General features: G+C 36.2%; 1 protein-coding gene across 1 annotated transcript in view; it reads right to left on the bottom strand.

Moving 5' to 3' along the window:
• Nucleotides 1-20,989, bottom strand: part of ANGPT1 (angiopoietin 1) — a 162,736-nt gene that overhangs the window by 10,001 nt on the left and 131,746 nt on the right. Inside the window, exon 8 of the mRNA XM_033000156.2 lies at nucleotides 1,930-2,060. Within this exon, the coding sequence (XP_032856047.1) occupies nucleotides 1,930-2,060 (131 nt within the window). The remainder of the gene's footprint in view (nucleotides 1-1,929; nucleotides 2,061-20,989) is intronic.

Genomic DNA, 20,989 nt, shown 5'->3' with positions numbered 1-20,989 from the left:
GTAAAGCATAGCAGAGTGTTTGAGGAGAACTCTAACATGATTAAAGTCTTTCCCTTCTTGAAGAAATACAAATTACTCAGTGCTGTACAGCCTATCTCCAAAAGACTAGACTCTTCTGTCTCCAAAGGCTAGCTGCATCTCTTCTTACTCCACAGTGATTTGTTCTATTTGTGGTTTCCTCAGCCTTTGGTAATTCTCCCCCTTCCTCCTTATTCCTTTCATTTGCTACCCATATATTTCAGTGTGTGGTTTTCCTGTTGATTTACAGGATGGCTGCGGCAAAATATATGTGAACCTTGTGCAATGGTTGTTCAAGAGCAGGCTGACCTTAGCAGGGCATTGGCCTGCCTTAGAAGTCAGGGCAGAAAAATAAATAGAACCCTCAGCATCCAGAATTAGCTGTCTGGGAGTAGAGGTATTTCCAGGCAGGTTGGATACATGAATAAGTCTGTACTTCAGCACAGACACAACTCACATTTAGGAGCTTCTCACTAGACTCTAGCCAGTCCCACTGTTAGCTTCTTTTTTTTTTTTTTTTTTTTAATAGAAATTGACAGGTAATGTCTGATCACCTGTCTACTGGAAGAAGTTTCCCATGCTGACTTTTAATAAGATATTATTAGAACAAGTTACGAAAGTTTGAAAAACTGGGTCCTTAAAGACTTTCCCAACTGGATCATTTCCAACTGGCAAGAGAATGAGAAGCTAGGTTGTGCATTTGATATAATTTCCAGTTATGGGAACCCATCTTCTATTAGCAGATGATAGCTTTAGAGGCTCATGTATGCCTGAATGTGGCCTGAGCTGGATTCAGTCTGAGTGCCAGTAACCACAAATAATATCAGTTTAACAGTCTGATCCAAAATACTGAATAATTTATACGCTATAGAATTTTTTCCAGGAAAGTTAGAAATCACTGAGGGAGAGTCTCTGAAGATCAGATGAGAAGATAAGGGCCTTTCTAGGTCATACAGTCAATGAACCAAAGAATCCCAATTTAAACTTTCTGCTTTAATGTGGTGTCCTAGAGATAAAAATGAATTTGCCCATATAGGGACTAAGAATAAGTATCATTTGCCAGAGGAAGTTCTCATTCCTCTGCAGAGCTTTAGGTGTCAGCATGGGGAGGTAATCTCAGATATTCCTCCTCTGCATTGGAGGGAACAAATATCAGTCATATACATTGTACTTGCGGGCAGTCTGACTTGGTGCTGTCCCAGTATAATGTCTCTGTGCTCTCCTCCACGTTGACACTTGTTTCTTTCTTTTTACAGCTCAACTCATCTTCCTGATACTGTTTTAAATCTTCCAGAACAGCTAAGTGCCACAATTTGAACAGGGGGCTGCATGTATAGTATTTCACAGGTGAGTAAATTAGATATTGCATTAACTATGTCTATATGTGTATATGTTCATATATTAGCCAGAAAGTGAATCATTACAATTATTTAAATAACAGAATCACACCCCTAAGTGAAATAGATAAAATATTGCAAGTCCAGATTCTGACTGGTTTTGAACTTTTCCTTCTATTATCTATCTACCTGAATTTTTTCCCTTTTCTTTCTGCCACTTATCACAAAGTTCTTCTCCCCTTCTCCATCTCTTACCTTCTTTGCTCTTACTTCATGTTTCTTGCCTCAACAATAACAGTACCTTATGCTTTTTCTCTTGACATTGTTGCAACAGCTTTGGTGCAGAAGTATACTGACTGCATCTCTGAATAATCCCTTCCCTGCTGATAGGAATCTTGAGTCATTGGCACTACGACAGTGTATATATACAGAAAAGAGTAGGAGTAATAATAATAAAAGGAATTTTCACACAGTAGTTACATATCCATGAATGCAACTTCATTCATGGTTGCTTTAGGACAACAGAGTATATTTCTATCAATATACCACATATTTTCAGAGTTATTGTACTCACCTCCAGTCAACATTAGAGCACATTTACACATGCAGTTGTCATTGTCAGCATCTTTGGTACTGAATTCAGCACCATGTAAGATCAGGCTACTCTGTTTTCCAGCTGTTCCACTGTGACCTTTTAAATAAAGCCTGAAACAGCAAAAGAAAACAATCAGTGTCACCAAAAAGAAAAATAAAAGATCCAGATCACTTTCCACATCAGGTTTGCCTTGCGTGAAGTGTACTCAGAAAATTCAGAAATGTCTAGTGTTTTGGCTCAATCCCTTTGTTGTTTCAGGTGTAAAATGGGGACAGTCAGTGTTTTTCAATATGTCTGTAGCAGCACATTGTCCCTGCCCCAGAGTAGAACTGAGCACAAGGAATCTGCGCTGGAATATGCACCAAAGTGGAGGTAGTCAGAAACAGAAAAGAAAATGCGGAGAGGTGCCCAGAGATCTGGAATACATTGACAGAATAATTGAGTATTTGAGTAGCTGGTCTCTTTATTGTGGCACAGAAACAGCACTCCCAGTTAACAGCAGCCACATTATTAATCCCTGAGCTCGAAAGAGGATTTCAGCAGTTTCAGAATTTTTAATTCTACCAGTCACAGCACAAGCCAGCAATCCAGTTCTGCCAAGCTGTCTCTGAGTGATGAATGGAGAATAACTTAGAGTGCAAGCCACAAAAGTCTTAATGTTTGAAATGCTAAATATCCCTTTTCTTAAGAAGCCTTGTCAACTACTTGAAACCACAACCATGAGCTAGGAGCCTGAGCCCAGCTCCAGCAAGTAACAGAGTGCTTGTGACACTCAGTGCTGTAATGCCCAAAGCCAAGCATGCAAGCTGCAGGGATGCTGAACGGATAAACTGTGTCCCAGCAAGGAAACACTGGGGACATGGGCATGTCTGACCTGAGTTCACAATTGCAGGGACATGCACAAGAAAATGCTGGGAAGGAAAGGGGAAGGGGAAGGGGAAGAGTGAGGGGGAAGGGGAAGGGGAAGAGTGAGGGGGAAGGGGGAGGGTGAGCGGGAGGGGAAGGGCAAGGGCAAGGGCAAGGGCAAGGGCAAGGGCAAGGGCAAGGGCAAGGTTGCACACAATTGTTTCCCTTGCCTCTGCTTAAGCATCTCTGTGAGACAGACACCATTGAGATGGATGCTCACAGAAAAAGCTGTACTCCCTGTACATCACTGTACTCCCTGTACATAGCTACCTACATCAGACATCTGACCAGTATGTTCTTGTTTTTTTACATAAAACATTGCTGGAGGAGGAAGGTATCCTTTAGCATAATAGCTTCATGTGCTGAAAGGAGGAGACAGGATCTCAGTGTCTACCGGAGAAATATTGAAGCCATAATACTGACATCCCAGGACCAAGACCTAGCTACTGGAGCAAGAGAGAGGGGAAGAAGCATCCCTCACCTGTCTCACTGAAGCTCTACAGGCAGGAATAAATGAGCCACAGGGCTAACCAAGAATATAATTTGGTATCTAGTAGGATAGACTTCTCCACTGAAGAGAAGGTGAGAAACATCAGTTCTGTTTCTACAGGGGTTATTGAAGAGGGGCAAGTATATCTTTTAAATATTGAATGTAAACTGCATAAAGAGCCACAGGAGTAAAAGCAGGACTTAAGGGGGTGAAGCAGGAGAGATGCCTCTTTCTCTCTGGGATTTACAGTGGAGAGTGTTATCCTGGAAAATGTCTTTTCATCTTCTCCCACAAACACAGTGAACAAGGAGAGCAGTTATGAGTCACTGATTGTTGTCACTGCCTCTTTGTTTTATTTTTATCCAATGACTCTGAATGAGTAATAAAATAAATAAATAACCTTTACCAGAGTGTGATTCCTCCATTTATTTAGATGGCAGATAGAAACTTCACTGCAAAGTGATCACAGTCTTAACAGCAGGAGTAGAACCCATTCTAGCCTACACAGTAATAGGTAAGCCACTGGTATTTTTCTGAGGTGAGGAGGAGAGTCAGTCTCCCAGACTGAGATTTAAACAAAACCCAACTGCCCCACAGGACTCTGGGTCTGGAGCTCTGCTTATGAGAGGGAGGGAAAGGGGCACATAGGCATCATATGGCAGCTTTCCTTAATCAAGTGCATGGCTGCTGATTTTTTTTTTTTTTTTTTTTTCATATCTGTGGGTGGATATTAGATCCAAACAAAGCCAATCTCATTAAACTTGTGATGGAAACTCATTACAGAAAAGCCTCTTCTGGATATCCCAGTGAGGTTACTAAACCCTCTCAAGATGTGAAGGCACAGAACCAACACTTGGAGGTCTAGAGAGTGAGATTCACACTTTCAGACTGACTTAAACTTCACCTAATTTTCAGCTAAATTATTCCTGTATGTCCTTTCTCCATCTTTAAAAATAGAGACAATAGATGTTAAGCATGAACATGTTAAAATAAACAATAATTAAGAAAAGAACTGTCAGGGCTATCCTTTCCAAGTATTTACATCTTCAGTTTATTTTAATGTTGCATGTCACCTGGTCTGAGCCTGATGATTAAATACCTTTGGACTTAATTCTTAGAGTAAATTTTATATATACATAAGTACACACACATATACATATAAAAATTCTTGCATTAAATATAAATATCATGGATAGTCAAATACCTTTGGATAGCACAAAAATAGATAAGGCAAAGTGTGAGCCTAAATAAAAGATCATGAAGATATTTAGAAATTTAACAAGGAACAACGTAGGAACAGGAATCCAGGAAGGTCATTACATTATGTTATTGTCTAATCACAGTGGCAATTAGTCCATAATTACCATATTACTCTACCAAAGGATGCTTGGTTTAGATAAGATTGCTCTAAGATCTGTCTTTGCTCATGTTAATTTCTTTGTTTCATACAAATAAAAGGCTGGAATTAATCCCATCCTCATTCATTGGACTTTTGCCTTGTTTTGCAAGGTGCACCTAATTTTTTGCAGAACAGAATAAACTTCCCTGATGTTGTATTGATAGAAAAATTACTTTGTCACATGATCTCTACAATCTGATTTTAAATGGTCATACATCCTCGTTACATTAGCAACACCAAAGCTCACAAAAGTCTCATAGTCAGTATAAAAATCAAATGCTGTTTACTTAAATCAGAATGACAATGCTAGCCATATCTTTTTATTAACAATCAACACTATAAAACCCACTTAGTCCAATAAAAAAATCATATAAAGAAAACAATAAAGAAATTAATAACACTTGGTGTACAGTGTTTTCCCCAAAGGGGTAGGGCATTAGGATTATTTACAAGCTCATACTTTTGCCCCAATATTTTATAAACATTCCACTCAGCTCAGATTTAGATCTTGCCAGTTATGCTTGACTTTCTCTCAACACCATTTGTCTAGTAGGTTTCCAGTGACTTTAAAAGGATTAAGCTTAGCTTAGCTCTAAACTCTAGTAAGCTTATCATATTGCAGCAGTGTACGGAAGAACCATAGGGTGAAACAGTAATTCTCCCTGAATTGGCATTTCCCAACAGCTAGAAAAAAATGATACTGCAAAGTTGGCACTACTTTAGACCAAAATCAGGTGTCAAACAAAAAATAAAACCGGTCCTGAAGCAGTCAGTTCTCTTTCTGAGCTTCAGTTCAAGCCATATGGGTCTGAACTAGCCTGGCTTGAGATAGCAAGTCTGCATAGTACTAGGGCAACTGATGAGCCTGATAGCTCCCAGGCAGTGGTAGATATTTACCATTTATACTTAGATAATTTTTTAGTATTCTCAGATATTCAGAATGGTAGGATTGAACCTTTATAATAAACTCTGAATAACTACCTGGACAAAATTTCTCTCCCTTAGAAAAGATGGTGATGGAGGGTAGAGATCCTCTTGGTTGTTCTTGACGGAAACAAAGGAAAGGAAGTTAAAAATAAAAAGCAAGTAATTCCAGTCAGAAGCCAAGGAGTAGTTTCAGGACTACATCTCATGTTCACAGCAGGAAAATTCTGAAGATCAAGGAAAGTGGTGAAAACACTGCTCAGATTTACAAATTAGGCAGAAAAAGCAGATTAATGCTCAAATAAGCAAGAAGAACAAGTCTACTTTGTCTGTATACAGTGGAATTAAAATAACAACAAATAAACATTACCAAGTAAATCATAAGTAAGTAGGAATAAGAGAAATAATACATGTGTATATCAAGTTTTGAGAACTTCTGATGACATTTTTATGAAATTATAAAATAACTATGAGGACCATAGCAGTTGATAGCATTCATTTAGAGACTAGAAGCTTTCCTAGTTGATGTACTTAAGAAGAAAGCGCACATTTAAAAAAAAAAAAACAAAAAACAAAAAAAACCAAAAATTACAAGTGTTACCTCTTATCTAGCATGAATGTTAGAAACTGCCTCTGCATTGTTTCCGTGTGATACTATAGAAATGGCAGCTTGGGATTTATACAGACAGATGGTGAGGAAGAACTCTTTTAAACATGTCTTACTTTTCACCATTCCTACTGTGTGACACAACTTGACTATCTGCAGTCCCTTGAAACCAAAGCAAGGTATATTGTGTGAAAAAAAAACAGTTCTAAAAAATATTACACAAACAACTGGAGGATAGCCTGAAAATCCATTTCAAATTTACACCAGAAATTTTTCCTTTTGAAGTCACATGATCACCTGGAACTCTTCTTTCAAATATATACAGCTTAGCTGTGTTCACACCATGTTTGATGAGTTTAACAGATGAACATGAGATAATTCCAAATAAATTACAAAAATGTATATTTCTGCAACATGCAGTTACAAAGATTGCAACATCCTGAATGAGGTATTAAAAAAAATCTAATAAATAAATGCAATCATAAATCCATGTGAAAAAGTTGTGTGCTAGATACTATTAAAACTGTAGGAAATGGTTTCTACTTCAGTGCTTGCATATAGAGCATCTGACCTTAAAATTGCTAAATTGCTGTTTATTTATTTATTTTTACTAGAACTAGTGAGAGGTCTGTAGGCATCCCAGAATTTAATGTTAGCTACTTCTTTCTCTAATTTTTTTCTGTTAGAGTCACTAGAGATCACTCAGTCCTTCACTGAAAGAAATTAGTAATGCATACTTTGACAATAGTGTTTCAGCTTATTGCAAACATTAACAACCTTCATTAAGAGATGTAGAGTACCATCTCAACTACCTCCATGTGCATGGTGTTAAGTATTATAATGAGTTAAGATAAGATCAAATTTCGTCATTGCCACACTACTAAAAAGTTTTGCACGAATGTCCATGACTGGAATTCATAAATGTGAGTAATGGCCTAAGATTCTTAATCATTAAATTGAGAGAAACAGGAGTCTTGAAGTAGGATTTAAAAGATTCATCATGATGAATGGAGAGGGACACATCAAAGCTTGAATTTGGGAAATACTGTAGAGGGGTGCCTCCAAATTCCCAACTGGCTTTTGTCTCTCCCTTAAGGCTAAAATGTCTCTCTCTGCTACCTGCTCATTCCACATGGCTGGCAGGAAGGAATTCCAAATTCTGATCCTTCCTCAAGGGAGGGGTTGTTAATTTTGATGGAAAGGGTCATTGAATAAAATGGATGCATGGGGATCAGAATCCTATACCCAGAATTTCCTATTCTGAACCCTCTCATCACTGGGTTTCCTTTTTTTTCCTAACTTCAATAGAAGTGGGGGACACCTACATTTCAGCCCTTCTTCTAAGCTGCTGGTCACCACTTACACCTGATGCATAAGAATACATCTACACAGATTGTGTAGTGTGGACAAATATAAGTTCACACTGACTGACCTCCATGTTAGGCATGTGAAAGGCACCTTTGGTTTTAAAACCCATATGACTGCCATTATTTTGTACTCTAGTTTTGAAATGTCTGAAGTTGAGGAAGGATTTATCTTGCATCTTCTATCTTATTCACACTTGCATCTACATTTTAGATAGCTTCAGTTTGTGAAATGAAATGCACTACTACAGATGCCGAATTTGGTAGAGTTTTATGAATTGCTGTGTTAGGCAACTAAATTCCATTTATAATGATATTTAGGTGATTAAGTCCCTTTGTGAATCAAAGCCCACTGGTCTGCAACTACTTAGGAGGACCCGGTAAGAGATTATCTTCAGGTTACACTTTTAATTCTAGACATTAATTGTAATGATACTACGTAACCCCACCCCATCTCACCTTCCCCTGCCCCCCCCTCCAAAAAAAATAACATAAAAACACCCTAAAAACCAGATAGCAGCTTAAGCTCATATTTTTTATTAAATATGCTTTAACTATTTGTGATATTAATTGTACCACAAAAAAAATGTTTATCAATTAATAAAACATTGATTACTGAAGTAAAATTAAAGGTTGTTGGCTCCTTGTAAAGTTTCCCCATGTGCCTTTTCCTGAACATATTACAAAATTGCATGAAGTCTTCCAACAGTAACAGTTGTCTCTGAATAGCAAAAGCACATCTGTAATAAAGACACCTTCCAAATATTTAATGATAGATAATGTGTTGTGAAAAGGAGACAAAATCTAAATAATCAGAGAAAATATGCTGTCGCTGAGGTTGAAGCTAAAATGTTTGCCAAAATCCTATTAAACATGGAACTAAATACAATGTGGTAACTATTTGGGAAGCTTAACCTTGGTATTCAACTTTTCATCATTTAATATTCCCACTAAAGGACAAAGAGTAACATCCCTTGTGTGTGCTAATTTGTAAATTCAGTGGCAAGACCATCTCCTTGTTGGAGCTAGCGCATGAGCTACCTGTGATGATCAAAGAGATCCCTGTGAGTTTGAACTGATCTGGGTTGTAGAGTAGAAGGCATCATAGTCAGTGCTTTTGTCCTTCAGATTACAGCTAGATTTCCTGGGAACCCATCTGCACCCTTTTTCTTTGTTACAAAATAAAGCTTCTTCTTAAACATTACATAATTTTTCAGAGAAAAATGTTTAAGTTTTATTAGGGCAGTGCATGTTCTTCTTATGAAAACAAACAAAATTAAACTAAACCCCAATGTTTCATCATAAATTAAGTTTAGTTAACTAAGAAGAACTTAACACCAGATGAGGTAAGTGATCATTACAAGTAAATTAAAAGTCAGTCTCAAATAAATGAAAATACTTTGGAGAAATTGAAGAAACTAGATAGAGTGGAAGAGAACAAAAACTTCTTCAGTCACCACCACTCTCACAAAATTTTGAGCTGTTGCTAACCTATTTATCCAAGTTGCAAGAACAATTTGCCACCTTTTATTGCTGCTGGTCCTTGAAGACCTGCCATGAAAGCACCAAAAAGAAGAAAGGGAATGTCACAGCTAGTGTCTGACTGGAGAAAACTAGCAGTATTAAATGCAAAAACCTAACAATACTAAATTTTTCCCACTCCTAACTTTAGTCCAAACTTGAGAAACAATATACGTGGTAAATTTATGGACATTTATTTAACTTTATTGTATTCCTAATAGAGTTTGTAATTCCGCAAACAGTAGGCATGATGGTTCTGCAAACTGTCAAAAACCTGAATAATGCAGTAAGTAGCTCTGACAACTTGAATAGGTTTTCAATTTGGCTCTTAATATTCTTGCTGCCAGCATATGACTATAATTTCCTCCCACAATTCCTTAAGAAAAGTGTAAGACAAGATGACCTCTATATTTCTCCTCTGCTGCTCCGTAGCCATGACTCAGTACTGTAATTATTAAGTTTGACATTACTGCAACTCCTTGACCATTCTCCTGTTGAGACAAGTTAAATGTGCCAGCCAACAAAATGTTCATTCAATATACCCAGAGTAGCTTCTAATTTTAAACATAGAGTGGTAACATAAAATACAACAATAAATGGAAATGCTGTTTTCCTTTAGAATTGTTTCAGTACAGTCTGTCCATGGGACAACAAACACTACAGGGTAGAGAGATCCTTCCCTGGGACTTCACACTGCTAACAGAAAAGCCTGTTTTCTCTCAGAAGAGCTCATGCTAATTTTATCTTGTGTTTGAATCATGCACACCTGACAGGTCAAAGCAGAAAAATATGTTTATTCTGGACAGTGAATAAGAAAACATAACCTAGGCTTGAATAAGAAACACAGCTACACATTATAGCAAACCATACAATAGTCCAGTGAGCCTTGCTGTTGTACTGAATGGGAATTTATAAAAATAATACAACAGCTATGTTTTCTCTATATTAAACTTCTGTAATAATTGACTAAAGAGCTGTACTCATTAGGAACAGGTATACTGAGCAGGGATAATTTAAAGACATCCTGATTTACTGTCAGAGAAAATTTTCCTACCATAAGGCAAATGACCTGTCATACCACTGTACGCAGACAAATGGTGCTTTGTCACAGCTTACAAAAAATATTTCAAAATATGTTTATTCTGGACAGTGAACAAGCAAACATATGCTTCTACTACTTGAAATACATGCTACAGAAGCCACAGAAAGAGTCACTGGCAGTGTGAGCTGCTAGGTTTGCAGCTGATGTCAGTAACATAGTGGTGATGGAGAGGTAACATATGGCAACACTGGTATTTACTGCTAACAGGGACAGAAACATATTTAAAGGCTACTATCACGATGATGTGTTGAACTGAAACAATTCCCTCTTCTCTAATCTCTCACCAAACACGGCACAAAAGAGATATATTAATCTGATACTACCATTTTCTGTTAAAATAGTTTTTCAACACAGTACTTATTAAAACAAAATTATCCACCATTTCACTTTCTCACAGACATTTGAAATGAAACTTTTCAGTTATTAGATTTATTCCTTTTTTTTTTTTTTATTAATGAAAAGTTAAAATCTTGCTACAGAAATACAAAACAAAGCAAAACTTCACTCTCTCACCAGACATATAAATGCTAAGATTTCCTGTTGCTACAGAAACAACCACTTCTGTCCTGATTCCTGGTTCTATAGTACATAATATCTTAATTTAGAAAGTATAGGGATGTATTAATTTCAAACTTGAAATAACCAGAGGTGATCAATGTTTTAGAGAGTCATATAAACACTGAACATATACTAAGATGACAATGCAAATTTTTTTGGTAATACTGAAGATGGATAAACTTTTAAAAAGTAAAATACAAAATTAGAACTTATCTGAACATTTGCCAATGATACAGGCAAATCCAAGGCTAGAGAAATTTGGTTAATTTAAAAAGTAAGTTAAAATATAAAAATATTTTTCTCCATACTCAACTACACTTCCTGGGTTTGGCTGAAGCAAACAGCAGAAATGCCAAAATTGATTCTCAGGAGATTTTTCAGCACAGAAATACAGGGACCCTCCAGAGAAACTCAGATTTTCAAAGTTTCTAAGGTTTATATAAGTAATCAGACCTTCTGCTGCTTATCTCTACTGAATTGCTGAACCTTGTGATGTTTGTGTATTTTTATTTAAAAATCTGGTTTACAGTCATTGAGGCTAGTGGAAAAGTTCAGTGAACACTGGTTTGAAATTTTATTTATCTGTAAATTGATTAATCCTCTTTGAAAATCCAGTAAAAGAGACCTACACAGCTCCAGTTAAATTTAAACTTAATAATTCTTCCAAAACATGCCTTAAGTTCCAAAAGTCTCATAAATATAGTTTGTTGAAATCCATGTAGATATATTTTAATAGTGGATTTCATAAATCTATTCTTTAGTTGTACTGAGGGTGACATTAATTACCCACTGCCATCCACATAGGTTGTACATTATCCTAATTAACTGCTTTAGATAAAATAAAAATGGAAAACTTCATGTATCAGCATGCTGTTAGTGCTAACTTTTACTCTGATGACTACTGTAGAGATACTAGCTTCTTGTTACCCTGTAGTGTCATTGAAAAATATCATTTACAGGCCACAGTAAAATATTTATATTTTACTTAATTGAAAATAATTAATCATAAGTAACTGTAAACGCTACAAATATCATAGATAGAGCTATGTTAAAAATTTACATAAATCTTACTGAGAGATGTTGGTGTTTGGAAATCAATGTGTTTAAACAGTATATAATCAATGTGGTTTTAGGAGAGGTGTTAGGGTTTGGATTTGTTATCTTTTGTGGGGGCTTTGGTTGTTTTTTCTCTTTGTAAGAAGTGTGCTGGATTTATGGCTGAAATTAGCTATAGTTGTGCTATAAGAAGGTTAAATACTACAAGTCCATCTCTACTGTTGAATTATGCTAAATAAAACTTTGTTATGTTGTATGTTATTGTTTGCAATTAGAAGAAATCTGTGAAGATGCTGCTCAAATATGTAATTTCTTTTTCATTTACAGAAATGCAAAAGAAAATATAGTTAATTGCATTTTCTTTCTTCCCCAGCATTTGCCTGAAGCTATGATATCAGTAAAACCTATTTAAGGATGCCTGTTATTAATCCATAAATAAGCTTTTTACAAAATAGAGTTTGAAAGTCCTAAAACCCTAATATTTTCAGAAAAAAAAAATGCATTATCTGTGCACTCAGCAATTACATAGTCTCACTATTTTCAGATTCACTGGAATAAAAAACTACTATGCTTACATGCAAGAAAATTCAGAAGTTTATTCATATGTAAGCTTTTATCTCATTAGAAAGTCACTGTCATTGAACTGGATGAAACTTGCATATGTCTAATTCTTGAGGTTCCATAGATTACATAGGTATTTTATTTTATCTTTTTAAATTAACAAACAATATAAATAACTTTCTCGGTGGAGATAGCTTTTATTTTTTTTTTTTACCTGGATATTGCACACTCGTTTTCTTAATTGTGGAGGTTCAATCAAATGTTTATACAGCTTAGCAGAAAACTGCAGGCTACCTGAAACAAATTACTATCCCAAGGATTTGGACTACCTTTCAGAGCAGAAACTGATGTGATATTTTAATTGATATTGGCCCCTTCCTTAATATTAGACTCTTTCTCTGAAGTTCCATGGTCATGATAACATCTCAGGTCACAAATCAGGCAGTGAGATAACTAATGCTTAAGCAGACCTGCCCTGCAGGAAAAACAGATCAAGAGTAGTACATAGTACCACAAACTATTGAGTTTGCTATGAGAGCAAGTGACAAGAATCAGATAAGAGAGGAACAGGAAAATAAGAGCGAAACAAAGGACCAGCACCAAGATGGTATCTTTAGATTCTAAAAAATTTGCATAAAACAAAATGGGATAATGTCCTTGAAATAAACTATTCCAAAAATGTCACTAATGCTCAAGTACACCCTATAAGGAGATAGTTCTTGTGATTTACTTTATGGAAACATTTACACTTCTACACAGTGAAAATAAAATGCTGTCGTGTTCAAGAACCATGCCTGCTTCACAAAGGCTTGTATTGCTTGAAGTTGTGTGTAATGGCTGAGGCTGTTGGCTAAAAAAGCAATGAGAGGCACACTAGCTCATAGAATTCCTGACTTGAAATATGAGTACTGAACTTTGTTTTTCTCAAATTGAATGTTGAATAAGGTGTAACCTGTAAACACCATTAAGAAATGATTTAAATACTGAATTGGACATAACATCTAGATTGAATAACCATATTCCCCATGTTTCCACTGGCACAATAGTTAACTGAAACTCTGTAAGGTATCTTTAAATTATCTATCACTTTTTTGTTGTTCTTGTGAAGAGTGTGAATGTAATGAAATGAATCATTATTGATAGAAGTGGAAACAGTCTGCAATTATTTTTTCATCAATTTTTTCATTGTTTATACTTTTTTCTGTGCTAGCAGTGCAATCTTCTTTTACAATAGTGCTCCTTTGGGCATTTGTAGATTCTGGTTTTGAATTTTTTCCAGTGTTAATGACCTAATGACCCTCTCAAATCATACTACAGCATTGCTATAATGTGGCTGGAATGGAATGAGTTTGCAGCTGCCAACAGACTACGATTTAAAGAAATAACTTAATGAATAACACATTAAAATAAATATTTTGGGTTCTGCATGAGATTTTCAAGATTTATGATGGGATTTGTGTCAAAAGATGTGTGCTTCCCACTGGGTGAATCCCAGAGGAAAACGCAGGGATGTTTTTGGAGGATACTATTTTCAGAGCAAATGTTAATCAGGATTCCCACTCACTTACCTGTGTTTGAACCTGTTCAGTCTTGGTCAATAAGCCAGCTCACAATTTATGATTTTATATTAATTGGATTAACGGATTTAATATGGTGGCTGTGTACTCAGACTTGTGACATCAGTACACAGTAAGTGATGTTGAAGAATCACTTTGTGGAGTTGAAAAGAAATGCAATCATTTCCAAATACGGAAACAATATAAGGTAGTATTAATGACAATGTGACAATGTAATTGTCATGATCTCTTTCTGACCATAATTTTTTTTTTTTTTTTTTTTTTTTTTTACATTTTGATGTCATTTAAAGAATGTGCAATTGTAATGAAACAAGAGTGACTTGACCTCCAGTGACAACTCTGGTGGCCCTGCCTCAGCAAAGTACTTAGTATGTCCTTAAAATAAAAATAAATTGCCTAAGTGCATTGCTGAATCAGGGCCTAAGTACACTTCAGAAAAAAAAAATTAAAAATTAAAGGAGGGGAAAGAGAAGAAAAAAGTGAGGAAGAGAAAGGAAAGGCTTCTCTTATTCATATAGTATCATTCACATGAGCAGTATGACAACAGTTTTTTTGATTAAAAGTTTATGGTATTGAAAACAGGATGTAGAATGAAAATACTTATAGACTCAAGCATGTCCCACATCCAGCCTGAATAATATGAAAAAGGCCTGGTTTGAACCCTTTATTCTTTAATGTCTGTATTGTACAACATGCTATGCTCATCCTCTGGTTTTTATCTCTATTATCATACAAAGGTTGTGCTTGAATAAGGGCAAGTATCTAGGAAAAGGTAAAAAAATTTAAAAGTGATTGATGCACAGAGAGTTTCTGTGAAATGTTTATAGTTATCTGAAAAATAAATATTGGCTTCACTGTTTGCTTGGTTTTCTTAATGCAAAATTAAGTTTAAAAAATGCCAAAATGAGTTATGTGGCACTAAGACCTCTGTAGAAAAATATAAACAGACTGTTAAAACATATTTCAACTCCCTTGGCGTCATTTGTGGCCGATAAAGAGTCATATATGAGTGAAAGGTTCACTGACTGTCACACATTTATGATCCAAGTTCTTTTCTGGTGCCACACTGACCAGGCTAACAGGGATCAGCATGTCTTACATGCTTTTTTCCCCCTAAAAACCCAGGTCATGACCTTATAAGAGCTGTGATTCACAATAATGACTTCTTTGGTTCAAATGGCATTGAGATGGGTACAAAGAGGTTTTACTTCAGTGCAACTGAATTATAATGTTAAATAAAAGAAAATAGAACACAAATAGTGCACGTGCACTTGGGTCAAGTGTGGTGAGCTGTTCCAGCACAGATTTAAATTGAAAACATATCAGTCCCTAGTAACTGATGAAACAGAAAACTGGACACTAGACTCTGTATGGCACCAGGCACTCATTTGTACTTCTATAGTTAGGCTTCCACTGTTACTGAGCACCTCCTCCTTCCATAATAATAAAGAAGGTTTATTTAAACTTTGCAGACCAACCAAACAATAAAAAGTACAGTGCATCAGATACTAAAATGTTTCTGTGCTCTCACGTTCAAAGTTGTAATCCGTTTGTAGGTTTATGTAAATTAGTAGGTCTTTAGACATGGTGTATACCTTTGATTTGTGCTTTAACTCATTTGCTGCATTGTTGTTGTGGACCAAATAATGAACGATATCACTTTTATTACCATTACTTTGGACAGAGACAAGCAAATTGAAGTATGTTTCTATTTGATAGGAAAAAAAACAAAAAACACAACAAAACATCAACATACTCTTAAAGATTGATGCAGTGAATTACTTTGGAAAAATCTGGCATGATCCCTTTCTCAAATTATTTCCAAGCCTCACTGGTTCACTTGACTTTTTGACTCATGAAAGAAGCAAAGTCACAGAAAATATCACACCACTTTGCTGGTATTATCCTGAAAATATAGTGAATCAGTGCAAAAATTGTTCTCAGAATCAGGCTCTAGAAACACTCACCGGCAGAGCTGTTAATGATAAAAGGGGAAAATAACCCTGGAGTTGCTTGGCTGGGCAGTTGGTAACAGACTTCAGAGACTTTAACCACGAGCATACTAGATTAAATAAGGGTCACTCTAAGAATTTCTGCATGTTTTTTTGCAGGCAGATGAAAGCTTGCTCTGTCAGGTCGCTGAGCAGACATGAGCTCATTCTGCCCACACTCCATCCTGGCTGGAAGCTGTACTGTCGCAATAAGCACGACACTGAGCCTACTCAAAGGCAGGATATATTAGCTTGGGCTTGATGCCACATTGACAGGTCTACCAAGCTTCTGTTTAGCTCAAAGAGTGGGCAGAGAATCAACAGCTGTATGTGGGCACAGACAGTTCACACCTCTTTGTTAGAAACTGTACAGAGGGCAACTCAAGGTCCCATTCTTCTTTGCTTCTGCATTGTGGAGAATTTAAGTTTCAATTTTTGGCTAATAGTGAAAACTTTGGACATTTTGGAAAAGTTTCCAGGCAGCATTATCTTTTTTATTTGGAGATATTGTCACCAATGCTAAATAAGTTCATCGTAATCTTGTAAACACTTAGTGGACAAGTTCACTCTGATAGAGACCTTGGTCAACCAAGGAAGAATATAATTTATCTAATTGAAATCAGAGACACATCTCATACTTTGTATCCACATTTCAACCTTCCCTGGACTGGTATTTGCAAATGTCATTTTCTTCAGTTTTGATCAAAGTTATGACAAAAATAATGTCTAGATTAAATATTTTTAGCTAGACCTGAATTTGGATACTTAAAATGTAGTGCACTTCCCAACATTCAAAGATAATAGTGAGGGGAATGTTACCATCATGGAATCTGCAATAAAGAAACTCTTCTAATACAGAGATATTTTGTAGTCTTGAATTTTATTGAGATATTTTTTCTCATTCTGAATCTTACTTTTGCATTAGTCTCTCACAGTCCTTTACTGTTTGCACTCTTAAATTTATAGATTCATTATGAAGCAATCCTAAATAATCAAAATATCAGTGATTAGCAAACATTAATGGAAGTCTAAATGTTCATACTATGATGCTGTATCCATCTATAACTTTTGACATGTCCTTACACATATCCCTTACACTTCGTACACAAATTTTCACTATGCTAATATACATTCTCATAACCATTATAAATTGTAGACAGCTTTAACACTTATGTTACACAAGAATTAAATAAATTTAAATAGTGAAAACTTGAGAACAAGAATACTCAACTGCTGATTAAGAAAATTATTGTAACATTTAAAATTAGTTAGTGTGTTATTTAATTTTTTATAGAAATAGAACCAAATATCACATTACTTTTGTCCCTGTGATGGATAGCCTGAATTTAAATGCCATCTGACCTTGAAGAAGTCTGGATATCTTGCACACAATAGTTTTGATATAAAAAAATTCCTCATGTGTGGCACATATGCAGAAGTGTCTCAGCTTCATAAGGTTCTTTTATTCAGGAACTCTTTCATGTCAAAGCCCAGCAGAGATGAAGGAACAATGTTACTGGTTTCTATACTAAATGCTACACTAAGACAAACATAAGTAGGTTTAAGTTCTTTGTAAATGCTTTGACAGAAGTAAATTAAAGAAATGTAGATCTTCTTGTTGTTGTTACTGGCAAAGGTGGGAGCTCTTACCTTGGGGACAGTGAGGTCTATTCACACCAGGATTTTATAAACTTTGTTAAAGTACTTGTTTGACATGCTTTCTTAATACAAATATGTAGAGGTGGCATAAAGCAAAAAAGGCTTAAAAGAGCAATAGTGTGTAAGAATAATAACAATATAGATTACTCACAAAGATAACACCAACAAGATGAGAGTAGACATTTTACATTGGAGAAGCAAAAAAATGGCCATTACCTTATAAAATCCTCTGAAGCTTTCTGTTACATGCCCTGTCATGCTCTGCCTGTCGCTGATAGCTGGGGAATAGCTGGTGAAATCCCCACTGAGCTACAATACATAACAAGTAAGTTCACTCCCAAGTTTCCACAGATATTTTTTCTGCCAATACTTACATTCATTAAAGAGTTATCTTGGATTTGTGTGCCTGTGCAGTAACCCTCATCAGGGATTTCACTATAGTGTTCTTGCTTTGTATGGTATTGCTCTCACAAAACTCAATTTTTTTCTGTACAGATCCTCACCAGGTAATAAGTATTTGAGCTACCAGTAGTTGTTATTCTCCACTTTTCCTGTAACAACTTACTGATCTGAGCGATTACCCACCATGTAAAATTACGGTTTCTATTCACTCAGCAAGAGAAAGGTTTAAAACCACAAAGCTTCCCTCACAAAGGTGCCATAACCAGCAACATGTATCCCACAGCAAAAAAATGTTCAAGATTCCATGGTTCTTAGAGGGAGTAAAAGTGTGAGTCTATAGAAGGGCTGTTTGGACAGTGTGCAGAGTTCAGCGATAGTCCTCACTGCTTCATAACATATTTACATCATTTAATCAAAGCTTAATTAAAAATGAAACATAATCCATGGAGCAGGTTGCGTAATCTTAGAATTCCCTCTCCCACCTCATTGACAGATGACTCAGTACCTACTCATTCACTGAGCAGTGAATTCTTCCCTGCACAATATCAGAGCATCATCAATGAGCCTGTTCCCTTCTAGGACAAATTGCACGCTTTGTCTTGGGAAGCAGTAACTATGGCCTGGATCCCCTCTGGCAAATGAATGCACCAACCCAGGGTCTTTCGTTTCTCTCCTAAGACAGGACATTGCCTTCTACCTTCAGGCTATGGGCTGTGAACCGTCAGTAGATATAAATGGATGCCTTGCTATTTTCAGAATTTCCTAATTGTTAATTCTAGGCAGCTCTCTGCTCTGCATGTTGCCTGATTTGGCTTCCGTCTAAGTAGCTTATCTCTCCCCAGGCATGCACTGAGAATCAAGTGTCTCAGCTAGGGTCCTGCAGTCTGTTCCTAGGGCCCAACAGCTTTAATGTTAGCACTGAAAATCTTTATCTCACCTACCTGTAGGAAACCACGTCTGATTTGTGAAAAAGCACTTAAATTCATTAAATCCAGGATGATGTTTTAAACTAGCAAACTGTTATAAATCCTATTTTTTCTTGCCTCAAGCAATCAGTAGTTTGAATTGATGTGTTTATTCTATTGTAGATAAGCTTTATGGGAAAATAAGATTCTTTTGTTCTTACTCATATATTTTCCTTTTCTTAAAAAATGAGTCTAGGAGCCTGGAGGAGATAATGACATGCCCACTATGTCCCATAGAGATAGTTGTGGTGCAACATATTGGAAAACAAGCTTTTCTCCAGCTGTGTGGTTGAAAAGTCCTGAAACACCAAAGGAAATAGAAGTTTCTAGAAACGTAAGAGTGCAATCAAACTTAGTTATTGGAAGTTTCTTATCAGTGGCCTATCAAAAGCCCGTGGAAGGTGGGTTCTGCAGGTATATGAAAATGAATATATGGGTAAGACTTATCCAGTTTTGATGAAGGTAATATAACAATCTAGAGAAGACAATTGGAAATTAACCATTTGAGGGAAAAGGGCAGAGAGAAGCAAGAATTAAAACAGCAACAATTTAGAGATGGCTTGAAAGATCTAATAATGAAAATAAACTAACAGATATCTACCATTTATTGATGGGTAAGTGGATACACAAAAATGGTTAGGTCATTATATCAGACATATGCTGAGTAACTCACACTGGAGGCTTTGCTTTCCTCCCAGAAAGCAAGGCTGCTGTACAACCAACAATATATACCTTGTAAAGCTTGTATACCAGTACTTCTCTAAACTCCTACGTAAAGAATTTCCCAGAGTTTAACAAACAGCACATGTTACAACTCTAAATTAAATTGCTCACTTTTTAAGATATTTAAGTTGTAAACTAAGAAAAGTTATCATCAATGCCTTTCTAGTCATGTGAAAGGGACAGTTCAGTGAACGTAGTACAAGATCTCATTGATAGTTCTGTAACAGTTTGTAGCTCTTGGAAAATCAATTATTATACTTCATATGGACAGATATAGTTTGGTGTTGAATGTCTGTTATAGTTGGGTCTAAGTACAACTGTGCTTTCATGGCTGCAGCCTGTGTTCTTTCTTCACTTAGACATGGCAGACAGTCACTACATTTTGCAGAGCTGACAGTTACCAAGTTTCAGGGGGATAACAAAGAATTACATACCCCTTCATGGAAGGCCTATCTTGCTGAAGTGAACCTGTTTTCTTGACTCTTGAAGGGAGTAAAAATGAAAAATGCTTTGGTGCTGGCAACTGCCCCCCTTCTCCCCAGCCAACTTCCCACCAAAATGGGCATGTCCTGCAGGGAAGAGCTCTGCTATTCCCTAACCTGCTATCCAACAGAGCCCTCTCCTCTCCCCTTAGGAGCTGCACAACATCCCTCTTCTACCTACTCCCATCATTCTCTCTCATGATTCAATTCCCCTTCTCTACTCAGTTACTCCTTTACAGTATTCAGTATATATACTTTCTCATTATATTCCATAACACAGAAGAAGAAAATCTCTGTTCAGGATAGTCATGGCTATTATATAGTGAATGACAAATGAGATTTATGTAGTTAGAGGTGGGAAATGATCAGCTGTGGATGGATAGTATACATAGGGATTTATGTGGATTAAGTTTCATTTTATTATTCATAAACTCCACAAGTATATTTGCATTAACTTTCACTTACTCAGAGAAAATGTTATACTTCATTTCTGCTTACATTTGGAGATAGTACATGGACTGCCAGTGAGCTTTAGTCACTGATATAATATAGAAACACTGGCCTGGTTCCAGAAAGACTCTGGTTAATGGGCATCAGACTGAATCTCTGCATTTCCAGTATTTAGACTTCATGGAATATTATTGGACCAACAGTGTTCTTAAATAGAATAAAGTTATTTCCAGGTATTTATATATACATAGAGCCATTAATATTTTTTTTCATATTATCCATTTTATACTGTTATTTGGTGA

Source organism: Tyto alba, unplaced genomic scaffold (assembly GCF_018691265.1).
Source record: "Tyto alba isolate M040663 unplaced genomic scaffold, T.alba_DEE_v4.0 Super-Scaffold_9, whole genome shotgun sequence".
Lineage (NCBI taxonomy): Eukaryota > Metazoa > Chordata > Aves > Strigiformes > Tytonidae > Tyto > Tyto alba.
The sequence above is the reverse complement of the archived record's forward strand: the minus strand, read 5'-3'. Positions and strand labels throughout refer to the sequence as shown.